This window comes from Armigeres subalbatus, chromosome 2, assembly GCF_024139115.2.
Source record: "Armigeres subalbatus isolate Guangzhou_Male chromosome 2, GZ_Asu_2, whole genome shotgun sequence".
In the NCBI taxonomy this organism is placed as follows: domain Eukaryota; kingdom Metazoa; phylum Arthropoda; class Insecta; order Diptera; family Culicidae; genus Armigeres; species Armigeres subalbatus.
Window position 1 is genome coordinate 163,931,807 of NC_085140.1, and position 18,739 is coordinate 163,950,545.

The 18,739-nt window shown below is 39.8% G+C and overlaps 1 protein-coding gene and 1 long non-coding RNA gene across 2 annotated transcripts; one reads left to right on the forward strand and one right to left on the reverse strand.

Annotated features, from left to right (window-relative positions):
* Window positions 1–5,401: 5,401 nt before the first annotated feature.
* LOC134215416 (origin recognition complex subunit 4) lies at window positions 5,402–7,694 on the reverse strand. Its single transcript, XM_062694615.1, has 4 exons — window positions 7,346–7,694; window positions 6,941–7,286; window positions 6,182–6,333; window positions 5,402–6,120 (listed from the first exon to the last, which is right to left on the reverse strand). The coding sequence occupies exons 1-4, from the start codon at window positions 7,535–7,537 to the stop codon at window positions 5,434–5,436; spliced, it is 1,377 nt and encodes a 458-aa protein (XP_062550599.1). The 5' UTR covers window positions 7,538–7,694; the 3' UTR covers window positions 5,402–5,433.
* Window positions 7,695–13,876: 6,182 nt separating this feature from the next.
* On the forward strand, window positions 13,877–14,437 carry LOC134215418 (uncharacterized). Its single transcript, XR_009980151.1, has 3 exons — window positions 13,877–14,103; window positions 14,187–14,251; window positions 14,347–14,437. It is a non-coding gene; the product is annotated as an uncharacterized LOC134215418 (long non-coding RNA).
* Window positions 14,438–18,739: the final 4,302 nt, after the last annotated feature.

Below are 18,739 nucleotides of genomic sequence, written 5' to 3' on the forward strand. Positions count from 1 at the left end.
GCGGTGCTTCCAATGGCGGATCGAATATCTCTCCAGCCATCTTCAAAAGATGCTGCGCCTAGCTGCTCTTCCGTTGGGAGTGCCACTTCCAGCTGCTGCGCGTAGTCTTGGGCTAGTCTACCGTCTTGTAGCCGCCCAATGTTTAGCCGCGGCGGACGACTCCGACGCGTGTTGATCACCGTCGAGAGTTTTGAGCGCAGACATACTGCAACGAGGTAGTGGTCGGATTCAATATTCGCACTGCGGTAAGTGCGTACGTTCGTGATGTCGGAGAAGAATTTACCGTCGATTAGAACGTGGTCGATTTGGTTTTTCGTTACTTGATTAGGTGATTTCCATTTGGCCTTGTGGATATTCTTGCGGGGGAAGAAAGTGCTTCGGACTACCATTCCGCGGGAGGCTGCAAAGTTTATGCATCGTTGGCCGTTGTCGTGCGATACGGTATGCAGACTATCCGGTCCGATGACCGGTCTATACATTTCCTCCCTTCCTACCTGAGCGTTCATGTCACCGATGACGATTTTGACGTCCCGCAGTGGGCATCCATCGTATGTCTGCTCCAGCTGCGCATTGAACGCTTCTTTCTCGTCGTCGGATCTCCCTTCGTGTGGGCAGTGCACGTTGACGATGCTATAGTTGAACAAACGGCCTTTTATCCTCAGCTTGCACATCCTTGCGTTGATTGGATGCCACCCAATCACGCGTTGGCGCATCTTTCTCGTTGGTGGTGCCACAGCTTTGGTAGAAGGTAGCAGCTCGATGCCCGCTTTTCCACACTTTCTGTCCTGTCCAGCAGATTTCCTGCAGCGCTACGACATCGAAGTTGCGGGGATGTAATCCATCGTAGATTATCGTGTCGCAACCTGCGAAGCCTAGCGACTTGCAGTTCCATGTTCCAAACTTCCAATCGTGATCCTTTATTCGTCGCCTAGGTCGTTGCCGATTGTATCGAGTCGTATTATCTTCTATGTCGTTCGTAATAGTTGTTTTTAAAGGCGGCTTATTGGGCCTGCGCAAACCTCCTGTCACGGCAAATGCTGGGTAAAGCGTACCATTGGTACTTCGCGTACCTGAAGGAATAAAATAGACCCCATCTCGCGGTCCTTAGCCTCTTACCCAGCAACTCCTATCCCTACCTCCCCGCGGTGCTGGCCGGGATACGAGCAACCTTAGGGAAGATCGGGTAACCAACCCCGGTGGGAACTATGGTCGTATGCTGACAGGGGGGTTTGCTCCTCTCCGGAGGTGCAAATCTTATTGAGCGTCTGTTCTCCATGTCAGGATCGGCTCACAACAGCGTCTGTTCTCCATGTTAGGGGCGGCTGATCATCGTCCGAGTGCCAGCGAGGGACTCTAAGTGAAACTGTGCACCATGGTCCACCGGAAATAAGGAGGAATGGTCCTCCGGAAATTTAGGGGTTTGGTGTCAGGCCCTGCAAGCCAGCCTTTAAAAAATCTTAAGCAACGAACAATCAACAAGAGAGTACGGACCGGAACCATCGGCGAAGACCACTGCGACGAAAAGGGACTAGCGATTGGAAACTCGGTTCGTGGAACTGCAAATCTCTCAACTTCATCGGGAGCACACGCATACTCGCCGATGTGCTCAAGGACCGTGGATTCGGCATCGTAGCGCTGCAGGAGGTTTGTTGGAAGGGATCAATGGTGCGAACGTTTAGAGGTAATCATACCATCTACCAGAGCTGCGGCAACACACACGAGCTGGGAACAGCTTTCATAGTGATGGGCGATATGCAAAGGCGCGTGATCGGGTGGTGGCCGATCAATGAAAGAATGTGCAGGTTGAGGATCAAAGGCCGGTTCTTCAACTTCAGCATAATCAACGTCCATAGCCCACACTCCGGAAGCACTGATGATGATAAGGACGCATTCTACGCGCAGCTGGAACGTGAGTACGACAGCTGCCCAAGACACGACGTCAAAATCATTATAGGAGATTTGAACGCTCAGGTTGGCCAAGAGGAGGAGTTTAGACCGACTATTGGAAAGTTCAGCGCTCACCGGCTGACGAACGAAAACGGCCTACGACTAATTGATTTCGCCGCCTCCAAGAATATGGCCATTCGTAGCACCTACTTCCAACACAGCCTCCCGTATCGGTACACCTGGAGATCACCACTGCAGACAGAATCACAAATCGACCACGTTCTGATTGATGGACGGCACTTCTCCGACATTATCGACGTCAGGACATATCGTGGCGCTAACATCGACTCTGACCACTATCTGGTGATGGTTAAACTGCGCCCAAAACTATCCGTCATCAACAATGTTCGGTACCGACGACCGCCGCGGTACGACCTAGAGCGACTGAAGCAACCTGATGTCGCCACTGCATACGCGCAGCATCTCGAGGCAGCGTTGCCGGAAGAGGGTGAGCTCGATGGGGCCCCTCTTGAGGACTGCTGGAGTACAGTTAAAGCAGCCATTAACGACGCAGCGGAGAACAACGTCGGGTATATGGGTCGAAGTCGACGGAACGATTGGTTCGACGAAGAGTGCAGACAGATTCTGGAGGAGAAGGACGCAGCGCGGGCGGTTGCGCTGCAGCAAGGCACCCGGCAGAACGTGGAACGTTATAGACGGAAGCGGAGACAGCAGACCCGCCTTTTTCAGGAGAAGAAACGCCGCCTGGAAGAAGCGGAGTGCGAGGAGATAGAACAGCTGTGCCGTTCTCAAGATACACGCAAGTTCTATCAGAAGCTCAACGCATCCCGCAAAGGCTTCGTGCCGCGAGCCGAAATGTGCCGGGATAAGGATGGGAGCATCTTGACGGACGAACGTGTGGTGATCGAAAGGTGGAAGCAGCACTACGAGGAACATCTGAATGGCGCTGAGAGTACAGGCAGTGAAAGTCAAGGCAGCGGAGGAGATGACTACGTCAGTTCAGCGGACGATGGAAGCCAACCAGCCCCCACCTTGAGGGAAGTTAAGGATGCCATTCAACAGCTAAAGACCAATAAAGCAGCTGGTAAGGATGGTATCGGAGCTGAGCTCATCAAGATGGGCCCGGAAAAGCTGGCCACTTGCCTGCACAAACTGATAGTCAGAATCTGGGAAACCGAACAGCTACCGGAGGAGTGGAAGGAAGGGGTTATATGCCCCATCTACAAGAAAGGCGACAAACTGGAGTGTGAGAACTTTCGAGCGATCACCATCCTTAGGGCCGCCTACAAAGTGATATCCCAGATCATCTTCCGTCGTCTGTCACCATTAGTGAACGAGTTCGTGGGAAGTTATCAAGCCGGCTTCGTTGACGGCCGCTCGACAACGAACCAGATCTTTACTGTCCGGCAAATTCTCCAAAATGCCGTGAATACCAGGTCCCAACGCACCATCTGTTCGTTGATTTCAAGGCGGCATACGACAGTATAGACCGCGTAGAGCTATGGAAAATTATGGACGAGAACAGCTTCCCTGGGAAGCTTACCAGACTAATCAAAGCAACGGTGGATGGTGTGCAAAACTGTGTGAAGATTTCGGGCGAACACTCCAGTTCGTTCGAATCGCGCCGGGGACTAAGACAAGGTGATGGACTTTCGTGCCTGTTGTTCAACATTGCGCTAGAAGGTGTCATGCGGAGAGCCGGGTGTAACAGCCGGGGTACGATTTTCAACAGATCCAGTCAATTTATTTGCTTCGCGGATGACATGGACATTGTCGGCCGAACATTTGCAAAGGTGGCAGAACTGTACACCCGCCTGAAACGTGAAGCAACAAAAGTTGGACTGGTGGTGAATGCGTCAAAGACAAAGTACATGCTTGTGGGCGGAACCGAGCGCGACAGGGCCCGCCTGGGAAGCAGTGTTACGATAGACGGGGATACCTTCGAGGTGGTCGAGGAATTCGTCTACCTCGGATCCTTGCTAACGGCTGACAACAACGTTAGTCGTGAAATACGAAGGCGCATCATCTGTGGAAGTCGGGCCTACTACGGGCTCCAGAAGAAACTGCGGTCGAAAAGATTCGCCACCGCACCAAATGTGTCATGTACAAGACGTTAATAAGACCGGTAGTCCTCTACGGACATGAAACATGGACAATGCTCGAGGAGGACTTGCAAGCACTCGGAGTATTCGAGAGACGGGTGCTTAGGACCATCTTTGGCGGTGTGCAAGAAGACGGTGTGTGGCGGCGAAGAATGAACCATGAGCTCGCCCAACTCTACGGCGAACCCAGTATCCAGAAGGTAGCTAAAGCCGGAAGGGTACGATGGGCAGGACATGTTGCAAGAATGCCGGACAGCAACCCTGCAAAGATGGTGTTCGCTTCCGATCCGGCAGGTACGAGACGGCGTGGAGCGCAGCGAGCGAGATGGGCAGACCAGGTACAGAACGACTTGGCGAGCGTGGGGCGTATCCGAGGATGGAGAGATGCGGCCTCGAACCGTGCATTGTGGCGTCAAATTGTTGATTCAGTGTTATCTGTTTAGATGTTAACTAAATAAATGAAATGAAACCTCCTGTCTCGTCGGAGGGCCGTCGTGTCAGGGCTGTTTAGCGTCCCACCTAACACCAGGACTTGGGCTTGTGCGCTTTGAGCGGCACACGGTCGCTTTGGCGGAGCCTACTTGCGGATTCATGCAGCTTTTTATAGAGGTTTAACATGACCCACTGTCATGGCCCACATCCTAGGCAGGCGCCACAACTCGCAGATGGCCTGGGAAGGGATCTTCAAGCCCTTGGACATAGTCCCTCCCATAGTGTTAAGTTAATGGGCCCTAAATCTGGATGTCAACCAGACAAATAGGGGAAAGTGGGGAAACATGGCCAACCTAAGCGGTAACCCTCGGAACAAGACGAACAAAGAACAAAAATTATATAAAAAATGTGCACTTCTAGGTATAATGCTAAAAACGAGTAATTCAGGCTTCAAACCTTAAATTCTCGCTTAACTTTTCAAAAGGACCTAAGTGACATTATTTTCATGAATTAATTTGAATAGCGCAATCAACAGAACAAAATGAAAGCTTTTAATTGCAGTACTCAAATTAATTCATGAAAAAAATGTTACTTAGGTCCTTTTGAAAAGTTAAGCGAGAATTATGTGACTACGAAATTATAAGAAAATAGTAATTTTAACTAAAGAAACACTTCAAAATCAATATTCCAAGAACAAGTAAGGATGTCGTAGTGCGTTTTCCAGTTGTATAGCCCTTTTACATTATTGTAAACCATCTCTCGTAATAATAATGTAAATATAATGCTCACTTAAGTCATAATCAACGTTGGATATCTTGCCCCACTTTCCCCTATCCCTACGGTTATCTCTTCAACATGTTATTTGGAATGCATTTTACAACGTGTACTCTTAGCATATGATGAACAAGCATTTTCGAGGATTGTGATCCGATTTTTTTAAATAACTTCCCAATACCATCCAACTTTTAAAAGAATAATTTATTTACTTAGATCATACTAGCGAACTTTGTGCCCATTGACAAATTTCCGTTGGCAGATTTGGGGTTTTCGAAACAGCTTGATTTATTTGGCCATGAGTTAATAACAACCGATGTAACTGATATTCTTTCTGTATCTTCGAGGTCGAACTACTTACCGGAGCTATCAATTCTAGATTTTTCACGTGCTCGTATGCCTTCAGGACGACACTACGATCGATCCCCTGCATCGAACTGTTGGAGTTCGCAAACTTGTTGTACCGAGTAAGAATCATTTCGAAGTTGAATGGATCTTTGTCGTAGATTTCCGAATGATGCTTCATGGCAATCAGCAGACACTGCTCCAGCACTGATAACCCGCAAAGAAGATTGATCTTATCGTCGCATTCAAATTGCTGTCCCAAAAGCTGTATGTTCTCTAAGGTGATGAGGGGAACGGTTCTGCTGATCAGCGACACCAGTTCAAACAAGAACGTTTTAAACGTGGCTTCCACGACATCATAGTCGAACATGTTTTGCAAGACAGACACCACTTTTGGATTGGCGGCGAGTCCGTCAATGTGTTTGTTCCATTGGGTAACCCATTTGGAATCGAATGTATATGCAGAAGGGGCAAACACTCTCCGCAGTAGGGGAAGCTCGAAATTCTCTAGTGCTTTCGGGGGGATTTTTTTGTTCTGCTTCACATAATCTTTGAGCTCCTAAAAAGATGAAATAGTTTTAGTTTACCGAAAAATGTGAAAATTACGTTCATTAATATACCTTATCTGTAGGCAATTTCAATAAGAGCCTGAATAATTCTATTCGGTCCTGTATATCGTCACCTTTGGGGAGTATAAATATTTGACGATGGGAGAATCTTGACTTTACTCGTTTTTCAAGTAATTCAATGACATCCAAACGGGCAGTTATTCCTAAAAGAAAAAAATAATTTAGCTTACTATTTAAAAAAACTGAGCATCAGTTAGTTGAATAGCTAGGATTGACTTCAATATGGAAACCAAATATCAGGGCATGGAAGCCATATTTTTTCTGTTTCAACTCAATCTCTTATCATAACTTTTACATGCTTTTAATTTTTACAGGGCTTGTATTCTTAATTCCTAATTTTGTTTCTAATTTCTCAACCTTCAGTACCATAAATTAAATTTTGAGGAAGCATTTAAACATAAAAATACTGGGTCTCCAGCTAGCCGAGGTGAAATATTACGAATATGGTGACGGCGGATTCGTAAAATTTACGGACGATTTATTCTTGAGGGAAAGTCATAAAATTACTATTTTAAATGTAAAGCATAGGCAATCAAAACAAATAGTGGCATAGAATCAACAAAGATTTCTATACCACAGATAAGCGCTAAGTACATTAATAAATAATATTCAAACGCCATCAAATTCGAAGTGGAAGTGGACCCACGTTAACTTTGAAGTGTCTTTAGCAAGAGTCTATCTTATTTCACAAGAAAAATGTCCAAGCAACAACATTGTTTTTCAAGTCAGAAGTAGTCCGACTTCTCTTACCTAGCACACAAATCGGAGCCTGAGCCGATTGCGCGACATCGAACAAATTGTACAGCAATGTTTGATTGTGATGGGCACAAAACAGATCGAATTCTTCCAGAAGAAAGACTACACTTTTGGATTGCTTCTTGTCGCCGGCCTTCAGGCATTCCAGCAGGAAGGCCAGATTTTCTGCAAACGATCCGAACACCTTGCCGTCGACTGCGTTTTCAAGGTTCATTTGCGCCGTGGCTGACTTCAAAGCTAACCGATCGTCCGTGTGCAGCAATCCGTTGAGATACACAATGAGGGTGTTTTTGCAGAAATTTTCCTCCGGGAGTAAATCCGCCAAAACCGATGTAACCAGCTAGAAGGCGTTCAATATTATTTCCAGGATAGCTCAAATTGAAGATTACAACTACTTACCGTTGTTTTACCACATCCTCTTGGCCCTAGAAGCAAGGCACTGTTGGATTCGCCGTGTTCCGCTGTCCGGAACAAGAGATCGCGGATATGCTGCCATTCGGATTCATATCCACGGAATGCCGTTACATCTGTTTGAAGTCGACTTTTTAAAAATTTCCTAGTCTTTTCACTTTGCTCCACTTGAACGGGCATTGTTTTGTTTTTATATTAATCCTAATGTTGAAATTTTGTTTTTAGATTTTAAAAAGATCTTTATTTTGTTTTTTTTTTCTTATAAATTTGATTTGTTTCTCACAATAATTTGCGCCCAAAACCTGCCCAAAACTAAAAATTTTGTCGCACTCATGACAATGATCATTGATCAATCATCAATCATTTATGTCGACTGATGACAAAACACTCGACAAAAGGCCGTTGCGCACACTGTAAACTCGGCATTCCCGAATAAAATGTATATCATAGGGATCGTTCAAAAATTACGTCCATCGTTTTTCGGCATTTTCAACCCCCCTCCCCCTCCTGTCACAAACTGTTACAGATCATTGACTCCCCCCCCTCCTCCTGTACGTACATGTGTCATTTTTATTTTGGTTTTTCTTTTTCGTACACTATATTTTTACAATAACATAATGAGTTCCCGAATAGAAAATACAATAGAATTACATTAAAATATCATAAAATTACAATACATTTTGTTGATGAACATTCAATTCTATTGTTCTTCTATTGTACCAATTAAATTGCCTTATTGTTGTTCCAATAAACTTACAATAAAATCTATTGACAGAAAAATGTTGACAATAGAATAACAATAAATTCTATTGTAATGGCAAAAATTTGTTCGAGAAAAAAACCATTTTTTTATTGTTACGGTAACTAACAACCCCTATTTTTTATTGTAAAACTGCTATTTACAATAGGATTTATGGTGGGAAACAATATTTTTAATTGTTATTCTATTGTGAGCAACAATAGAGATTATTGTAATTACAATAAAATTTATCGTATTGTTACAATAATTTCTATTGTAATTCTATTGGACTTTTTTATTCGGGTTATGACCCTTACTAAAAGTTTGAATATATTTTTAAAATGCAAGTTGTGCCTAAAATGCTTTCAGTATTTTTTATTGTGGATGGACGTCACATAAGACGAACCCCCCTCCCTCCCCCGTCACAAAATGTCACAAAACTCTGACCCCCCTCCCCCCTCAAACCTTGAACGTAATTTTTGAACGGCCCCATAAAAAGCAATAGCTTTTTTTGTTACAGTAATACTAATGACACACTGTTGGTATAAGTACTATGGTACAAGAATCTTGAAACGAGTACCGTACCGATTATTATCTTTATCAAAAACAGTCTTGGAATAATTTTCTTGACCTCTTGTACCATGGTACAAGTACCACAGGTGTGTCCTTAGTATAAGAAGGCATATAATACATCAGAAAACATCTTATAGCCTATTCAGATTGGGCTATTTATGACTTTGTTAAGTGAGAGGGTATCCAATTATTACGAGGTGTTCAGACTGCAGCAAGATAATATATCTTGACGTTTCCATGTTTCCTCATTTGCACGCTAATACAGGGTTGAATTCAAGGAGAGTTTTAAAATTTAATTTGCGAAATCAAGCATTTGTGTGGCGACAATCGAACATTTTTTTCTGAACAAAGTTTCTACGAAAAAAAATATAAAAAAAAATATGAAAAGGGATTTTCGAAGAATATTTGAAGCTCTCATTAAGGATAATGAGCGAAGCTACATTCATTAGTTGGGTGTGCCGTTCTTCGGGGAATCAGACTATTCCTCAATTTATGTTTAAGTTTAAAAAATATTTTGATTCTGTACTATGATCGAACGGAGATTTGATAGAAAAATTTAGATACTTTTGGGAATTCTCACAAATAAATAAAAAAAGGACGATTGGACCAATTTTCAAGAAATATTATCGAACTAAAATGTATTTCCACCAGTATCTCCATGTATGAAGGGCAACTCAGCAATTTATTTTTATTTTTCAAAAATGGAAACTGAACCATTGCGTTCTACTCGACAATCAATGATACAGCTTCTAACAAAATCGAATCGTGTCAATGTGATATAATTTAAACTGGATGTTGGATGAATATGTATAAATTATATGTATAAACCCATTCAAATCGTACAGTTGTCCCACGTGAAAAATGTTGAAATCCAAAGTATATTAAGCCATTCAAGGCCAGAATTGAAACAATTTATGAAATCATGTTTATTCATCAAATATATTCGTTTTACAACCATTCCTACGTTTTAAATTGTCTTCCGCATTGGCCCTTGAACTTTGAAAATTTATTCGATTTGTTCTATTAAATCTAGGTTTAAGTTAAATACTTCATGTTAATTCTAGAGAGCATCTGTTTTTTAAACAATTAATGTTGAATAAGTGGAGAATAAATAATTATCATCATTATTTTTCATCATATAAAATGCTTTCCACAAAACCATCACAATCCGAGTTATTCTTCAGCGCTCAGAAGATTTCCATCTAACATGCATTCGACCCTGGTGCGACAAAAAGAGCATGACTGTCAACTACGAAACGAAATGAAAACAGAGAGAATTTTCTCTCTGGTAAAGAGAGCGTGACGCTTGTCAGTTTTGTTTTGTTGAATTTCTCCCTGCATTCCAGTTAGAACGGAAGCTCTCTCGTAATAATTGTTCGTAATAAATTCTTTTTAGAGGGTATCTTTTGACAGCGCAAAATGTATGGAATATTACGTAAATAATGACATCATAAAGCGTATTTACCCTGAAACGCCAATTATTATGTCATTAATGGCGTAATCTGAATAGGCTATTACGAACAAAAAATAAATAATATATTACCAGTAAACCCGCGAAAAATCGTTTTGAGAAATCGAAGAAATATATTTACTGCGCTGCGAAAGATGGCGGACTGGCATTGTGAAACTTTCAACTCAGAGACGTTGTTTATAGATAGAGACCCGCAAACAGTGAAGCCGAAAGTACCAAACGAACCGTCAAACGCGGTACCAAACGAGCAAAGTAAACAAACATTACCAATCGGTACTAAATGCAAGATAGGTATTGTAATCAACATTATAGAAATTATGAAAAAGTTTGAAAAGTTCAGTAATTGAAGATGTTTTAAGAGTTCTCCTAGAACAGAGCTTCCCAAACCTTTGGGTATGCGACCCACCTAGTAAAATTCTATATGTCTCGCGACCCACCTATGAAAAATGCATTTGACCAAGTAGTATTAAGCATTAATTGAATCAGAATGTCATCTGTTTCGGCTTCTTCTACATAAAAAATATTCACGTTTTCTTACATGTGCACGAACATGGTATTGTTTGTAAAAATGTTAGCGTTTTTATTTTACTTCATTAAGGAGAGAGCTTTTAAGCATTAATGTTTAAATAAAATAACGTGGTGATGAATATTTAAAATAAAGTGCGGTTTGAAATTGAAATAATGTTTCTGAAAAAAAAAAAATGATCAAAAGGTTCGGCATTCGAGCTGCAATTAATATTTGTTCTGCGCGACCCACCAACAATCTGCTCGCGACCCCCCTGGGGGTCGGGACCCACAGTTTGGGAAACCATGTCCTAGAAAATTTATATCCAGTATTTTGCGCTCGGTAATGGCGGCGTGAGTTCCTCTTAATTTGACATTTAAGAGGTAGAAAACATTGGAACTCATCAAGTTTGCCTTGACCCAATAATAATTTTCACTAAACAAACAAACGTCATCCACCTTATGCATCTGGAGTTTCAGTTTCTGGAGAATAAAATCAATTCTAATTTTCTTTGAAATTCATAAAAACGTTTCTATAATTTTAGGTTTTCTAGAAAGCTGATTTCCGTGAAGCAGTTAATGTTCACCATCGAAGGATAACACAAGAAGCTATATGGAATCTATTTTGTTTCGAGCATCTGATGGATTGCTTTTGTCTGAGTTTTGTTTCAGCCTCGAGTTTCTTGTTGTAAGAAAATTTGACTTGATTTGTGCTAATGACGATGGATTTTTAGTCTAACATATTGATTGAACTACCCATAGTAAACGCTGGCTGCTCGGCTAGAGTACAAAATTTATTATCATTGGTAGTTGAATAGCATACTGAATGGTATTTTGAATTTGGTGGATTCTAAGTGTATTATTTTATGAAATAAATAGAGTTTTGCTCAGTGTACAGTCGGGATTCGCTGGTTGGGATTTTAATACTTGGGTCACTTTTTAGTTGGGCCTCCGCTGGTTGGGCCATGGCCCAACTAAAAAGCAACCGTACGTCAAAATTCAATGTAAACACGGAAAAGGGGATTGGGCGTCACTGGACATCATTTGTGATGTTCAAGTCGAAATACACGTGTTCAAATGGCTGTCAGTTGGCCCAACTAAAAAACCGAATTCGTTAGTTGGGCCGAGGTCGTGGCCCAACCAGCGAATCGCGACTGTATTAAAATCATTCACAGATAATTTGCTTTCAAATATTTGCTCCTACAGCATCATGAAACGACAACCTTCAGTTTGTAAGCCAGAAAGTATGTACCATGGCCTTATGAAATTAACAATTTCGCGGTTAATTAGCGTCTGATTAATCATGGGAATCCCCATTCCATTAAATATGTTTACGTGACGTTAACCGCGTGGTCACTGGCATAGAGCTTATGGGGCTTTCCTAAAATACATGAAATTATATAAACATTCAATAATATTGATGATTTTAAAATTGGATTTGATTTCCCCCAAAATATGCACATTTGTTGACGTTTACTTGTTCACTCAAATATATTTTGAATCAAGGCTAACTCGATGAGTTCCAATGTTTTCTACCTCTTGAATGTCAAATTGAGGAGAACTCACGCCGCCTACTTATATATATATATATATATATATATATATATATTAGACCTCTTCATGTTTTCAAAAAGTATCAAAAATTCAACCGGTCAGCCCAGAATCACAATTCTTATGCTAGAATAAGCCTCCTGTCAAATTTTCAGCTTATTCGGATGAAATTTCGAGGTGGCTCAAGTCGATTTAGTGTTTTTGGGCTATTTTCAATTTTGGAAAAAATCTAACAAGAGATATAAACGTCGAAAACTATCGCAACAACCTCTATACGGAAGCTTTTGGTGTGTTTTACAAGTCTTGTGAACATTGCGATTCGTTCCGTTCACGTTTTGTCCATGTTAAAGTGATTTTCAAGCTTTTAAGTGCATAAAAATACTGTTTTTTTAAGTCGTTGTTCTACAAAATTCTTGAGTTTATGACAAATGATTGTTAATTTATTATATTATTATTCCTCTTTTTTCCCTAAAAATTTGAGTAATATAATTGCCCATGTGTGATTTACCGTTAAATTCTTAAAAATCAGAAGCTAAACATTTGTCATAAATTTGCACGTTAGGATTTCTTCAAGCAAGTTGTTCAAACAAAACATAAATTAAATCATGATGATATTTGATGCTTACAACAAACGACTTCCAAATTTTGTTAATTCTATCATATGTCTGCATGCTTTTAACATTGAGTGCATCGTAGTAACAAGTGAAATCGAAGCTTCTTTGTTTGAACAACTTGTTTGAAGAAATCTCAGCGTGCAAATTTATGACAAATATTCAGCTTCTGATTTTCAAGAATTTAACGGTAAATCACACACTAGCAATTATATTACCCACATTTTCAGGGAAAAAAGAGGAATATTAATATAATAAATTATCAATCATTTGTTATAAACTCAAACATTTTGTAGAACAACGACTTGTGGGGGAAACAGTATTTTTATGCACTTAAAAGCTTGAAAATCACTTCAACATGGACAAAACGTGAACGGAACGAATCGTAATGTTCACAAGACTTGTAAAGCACACCAAAAGCTTCCGTATAGAGGTTGTTGCGATAGTTTTTGACGTTTATATCTCTTGTTAGATTTTTTCCAAAATTGAAAATAGCCCAAAAACACTAAATCGACTTGAGCCACCTCGAAATTTTATCCGAATTAGCAGAAAATTTGACAGGAGTCTTATTTTAGCATAAGAATTGTGATTCTGGGCTGACCGGTTGAATTTTTGATACTTTTTGAAAACATGAAGAGGTCTAATATATATATATATATATATATATATATATATATATATATATAAGTCAGTATACTGATCAACAAAAACTATTTTGCCTATAAAATACTAAAATCTGCCAAAGTGGTAGTTTGAAAATTGGGTTGTGACAGCCCGCATAATTGAAAACGATTTGCTGTGTTGTTGTCCCTATTCACATGAAATAAACGATATTGTTACGATTTACATTACCATTGGTTTACAATGTTATTATATGTTTACCCGAAAACAGTATTATACATAATTGTTAATCTTCAATATCATATGCAATAATTTCAAAGCATATTGCATCTTTACAATTTCTTATGGTCCATCATGACAAAGGAAACGATAGATAACTGTAAATGACTTACAATTAATATTGTAACAATATGGAATATAGCTTTGAAATTATCATGTACTGTTCAAGTCTAGCTTGCTACTTCACACTGCCGTGAAAATTAATATCTTCCAATGATAAAAATGCAATAATCGTTGGAGTTCTGTGATGAATGTGTGTTTATTTTTTATAAAACCAAAAAAAAAGGTTTTCCGTGTGTTTGATTTCTGAGGCCTGATATATTTACTGATGGTTGGATTAGTTAGTTTTGATTGTGATTTGTGTTAAAAATATAATAGTTCTGCATAAAAAACAAAGGTTAGTCATAAAATTTATTCATATCAAATTGAATTGAATTGAAATAATCAAAATACATATATGTATTTAATATCTATTTTCAGTTTCTCCGCACATATCGGCAGCTCAGATTTTCAAACCAAGCGAATAGTTTAATGGCTGATTATTGGTATGTACTACGAGCATTATTCAATGCTTTAAGTTTTAAGCTTTATAAAGGTAGGTAGCTTTTATTTAAGTAGTTTTCTTTTCCATTTTTTGCAGTTACCGATGCGGCTTCTCCCGATATTCAACACCCATTATGAGCTTCTGTACCGAGAAAATAAAGTGAAGTTTTTCGATTTTTGTGTGTGCGAAATATGTATATTATCTAATGCAAACATTCGGCAATATTTAAAAGTGGCTCTTATCAATAAACAAAAATGAAATATAACTGTTGTGTTTGTTATTTATGAAGCTAGAAAAATAACCAATTATGCTCGTTCAACTAGGGGAAATAGGGGATACGGTGCGTGGTTTTTGCTTCATATCGTTCTACTGTTTTTAAACTGCATACCATACTGTTTTTGTCCGAAAAAACATATTATACCTGAACAGTAACACATACTGTGTAGCGAAAAAAATGTATTGAAAAATTTCCTTTTTTGTATGTTATACTAAGGACACACCTGTGGTACTTGTACCATGGTACAAGAGGACAAGAAAATTATTCCAAGACTATCTTTGATAAAGACAATAATCAGTACGGAACTCATTTCAAGATTCTTGTACCATGGTACTTGTACCACCAGTGTGTCATTAGTATTAATTATACTTAACCGCCTATTACTCATATGGTACAATTGCCAATAATAGCATGACATATTGTGAAAACGGTATATGGTGATGTTAGTTTATCATACATATGAACAACAAACAGAATAGTGAGTTTAATATAATTTACTGTTATGACCTATCTGTGAAATGGTCCAATTATGGTTCAAAGATTATGCAGGAGCCCGCATAATAAAAACAACATGTTATATGGTCAGAATCATTATTACGATGTAAGAAATAACTTCACAGTTTACGTTGCGGTTATCAAATATTTTTCGGTCGATTCAACCATAACTACCTGACATCATCACTGTGGTGACTGGTGATTCACTTGTGTGAACCTCCATACTCATTGTGTGATTCGGTAGTGTGTTCATTTATATAATTAACCTGTGTGCGACACATTGATTGACCAGTGACCAGCGGTGTGAACTCCACAGTAAAGTCAATTGGGCTTTAGTCTGATATACACTCTCGTGCTGAGTACACGCGGCTACCACAAGTGGCGACGAGGAAAAAAAAAATTATCTGCTAGTGAGATAGAGTGGTTTGAAGAAAAAAATGAGTGAAATGAAAAGAATCAGTGCGTGTTGCGTAATCTAATCAGTGAAAAAAAAAATCCGCGCGGGAAAAAAAATCTGGATCTAGTGTTTGGAAGAAAGCCATGGAAGAAAATGCCATCGCAGATGGTAATCTACCGGAGAAAGTTTTGAAACGGAGCCTTTGTTTCGGTTTGTGCTAATCATGTGATAGAGTTGATTGTGTTCAACGCGCTGTTATCTATATTCATTGTATTATTCTTGCGCGCTGAAAGATTTATTGCATTCCTTCTGGATCAATTCGATACATGTCGCGACTTGTTTTAGAGACGCTTAGTTCGGAGGGATTTATATCTTATTCACACCATTCGTTTGGATCGTTTATTGTTTCGCATGGTGAAGAGTGGTCAGCGGGGGCTTCTCAAAGCGTTTGGCTCGATTGCGTGCATGATGATGGTGCGCTGCAACATGTGTGGATTAGCAGTGCGGGGGGTAGTAACATTAATTTGGTGACGGTGATGCAGATTGTGTTGTGTTGCTTAAACGGTTATTCTGGATAATGACTACATGAGGGAGGTACGTATTATTCTAGGGGAATTTCATGGACGGGTTTAGATGGAAGTCAGAGTATGTCTATTCATAGATGGGTTTCAAAGTTACAGCTCGGTACTATTTTGATACCTGTACATTGTGGTTCTGGCGAGATAGTAAAGGCACATATGGGATGGGGAAAGAAAAATGATTGTTGAATCTCAGTCTTCTTTATTTCCATATGTGCTGAATCAGAGGTTTACACAGTGAATTCCCATGAATAGATGATCAGTGATAATTAGCATGATTGGCATTTAAAGAAAATCTTTGTATCTTGTCATTTATCCATGTAATGTTGGAATAAAAAAAAATCCGCAAACTCCGATAGAACAATATTTCAATTTGCGCAAATACTCAGATAAAAGTAGTTGACTTAAAAAAAGTTATTTCATGTTCCTAAGGTAAATTTCAATAAGTAATACTTAGTTTAGCGGTGAGATGCGCGGCTATAAAGCAAAACCATGTTGATGGTGGCTGGGTTCGATTCTCGATACCGGTCTGGGCAATTTTCGGTTTGAAAATTGTCTCGACCTCCCTGGGCGTAAAAGTATCATCGTGTTCGCCTCATGATATACGAATGCTAAAATGGTAACTTGGCTTAGAATCCTCGCGGGTAATAACTGTGGAAGTGCTGAATTAACACTAAGCAGCGAGGCGGAAATGTCCCAGTGTGAGGATATAATGCCAATAAGAGATGGATTATGCATTAAAATGGGAATGAAAAATGATGCATCGAAATGAGAAAGAACTGTGATTAAATTCACTGAGAGCACGCGAGAGTGCTGTGATTAAATTCACTGAGAGCACGCAAGGGTGCTGTGATTAAATTCACTGAGAGCGCGAAGAGGCGCTGTGATTAAATTCACTGAGAGCGCAAAGAAAGCGCTGTGATTAGATTCACTGAGAGCACGCGAGAGTGCTGTGATTAAATTCACTGAGAGCGCAAAGAGGGCGCTGTGATTAAATTCACTGAGAGCGCAAAGAGGGCGCTGTGATTAAATTCACTGAGAGCGCAAAGAAAGCGCTGTGATTAAATTCACTGAGAGCGCAAAGAGAGCGCTGTGATTAAATTCACTAAGAGCAAGAAAGAGTGTTGTGATTGATTTCATACGAGCGCTGTACTGAGAGTGTGTGAAAAGCGCTGTGATTAAATTCTCTGAGTGCGCATCAAATGTATGTAAGCATGTAAGAAGTCATATGATTGAATTCACTAAGTGCGTGCATAAAAGCCACTGTAATTATTTTTATTTGATACCTGTGTGGTGTTGTAAGTGTTGTGACTGATTCACTGAAAATACAACAAATGTGCTGTGAATTAGTTTAATATGAACGTGAAGCGTTCTAGTTTACCGAAACTGTACAAAACATCTGATGGTTAAAGTTTACTAAAAGCATGTCAAATTTGTTGTGTTCAAATTTACCAAGGATCGATTTTTCTCCTGTTTGTAAACCCAGCTCTATTATTTAGAAACGAAGATAATGGCTTTATGAGGACTGTGGAAAGCTGTAGTAAGCATTGTGTTTGAATCCAATTAGTGAGTACAGAGAGCATAATGATCTAATTTCATCAAAGTGTTTAGTATTTACAAAGCGCTGTAGTGACATAGTGGTAAAGTGGAAAGTGGAAAAGGATGAAAAAATGCACTCTTGGTACGAGGTGCCCAAAACGTGGGATAACTCATAGAATCGCTTATACTGCATTTTTGGCATAAGTAATTCATTACTAAGTTAGGATGAGAAGGTTGTCAGAATCCCCAGAAGCTAAAAAAAAGTAACCTACTTCTGCTCAGCTGTTAGAACTAAATAAAACCAGTCGATAATCGTTGCCCAAATAAAACAGTCGCATTTAGAATAAACTCAAATAGTGCCAATAAAGTGAATTTGTTCTTTGCTCGCCGTATTTAATTGGGTGTAACTCGGTGTCCGGAAGTGCTAGTGAGTCAGTGCCGTTCAAGTAGGGTCCTCTGAGGCCACATCCTGCCACTCCCGAGCCGTTGGTGCAACAGTAACTAATTGTTTATTATAATGTGTGACCAGTTTCGTAAATTTTGAGTATGCATTTTGAAGTTATCGATATTTCGGTTTGTATGGGGTGGAAAATCTAGAGGACTTGTGGCAGGTATACTGGGCCAACCTTCCTTACGTATGTAAACATGTTTATGGGCCAATTTACTAACAAAAAAATGCTAGGTGAACTTTAGGATAAAAAAATAAACAAATCTAAAGAAAAGCAAAAAAAGAAAAGATAATAATAGATAGTTCTTTAGTATTTTGGTAAAAAGTTAGACTATATAATTCATAAACATTTAACTTGAAGTTTCTTGAGGTAGTGTTCGCAAAATCATACTCCAACAGCAATCATCGGGCCCTCACTCGAGAGAAAACTCACGTTTGACGCTGCGAGAAAGTATCACACTAGGTAGAAGGAAGGAATTATTGATAGAGTTCTTACATAACTGAAGGCCCTCGACACCGACACCTTCATACTACGCTGTTGGATTTCGTGAAGGCATTTGTTGGTACAAGGTCATGCTAAGCACTAAGAAAAGATGGTTAAATATGATTACTACTGTATATAAGAACCTAGTATGGCATATTTACGATTGTTTTCGAACAAGTCATAAATCGATGAAAACAATATTAGTTTAATCGGATTAGATCGCAAATATCGTTTATAAAGACCTGCGTTCTCAAGCAAATCACATATTATG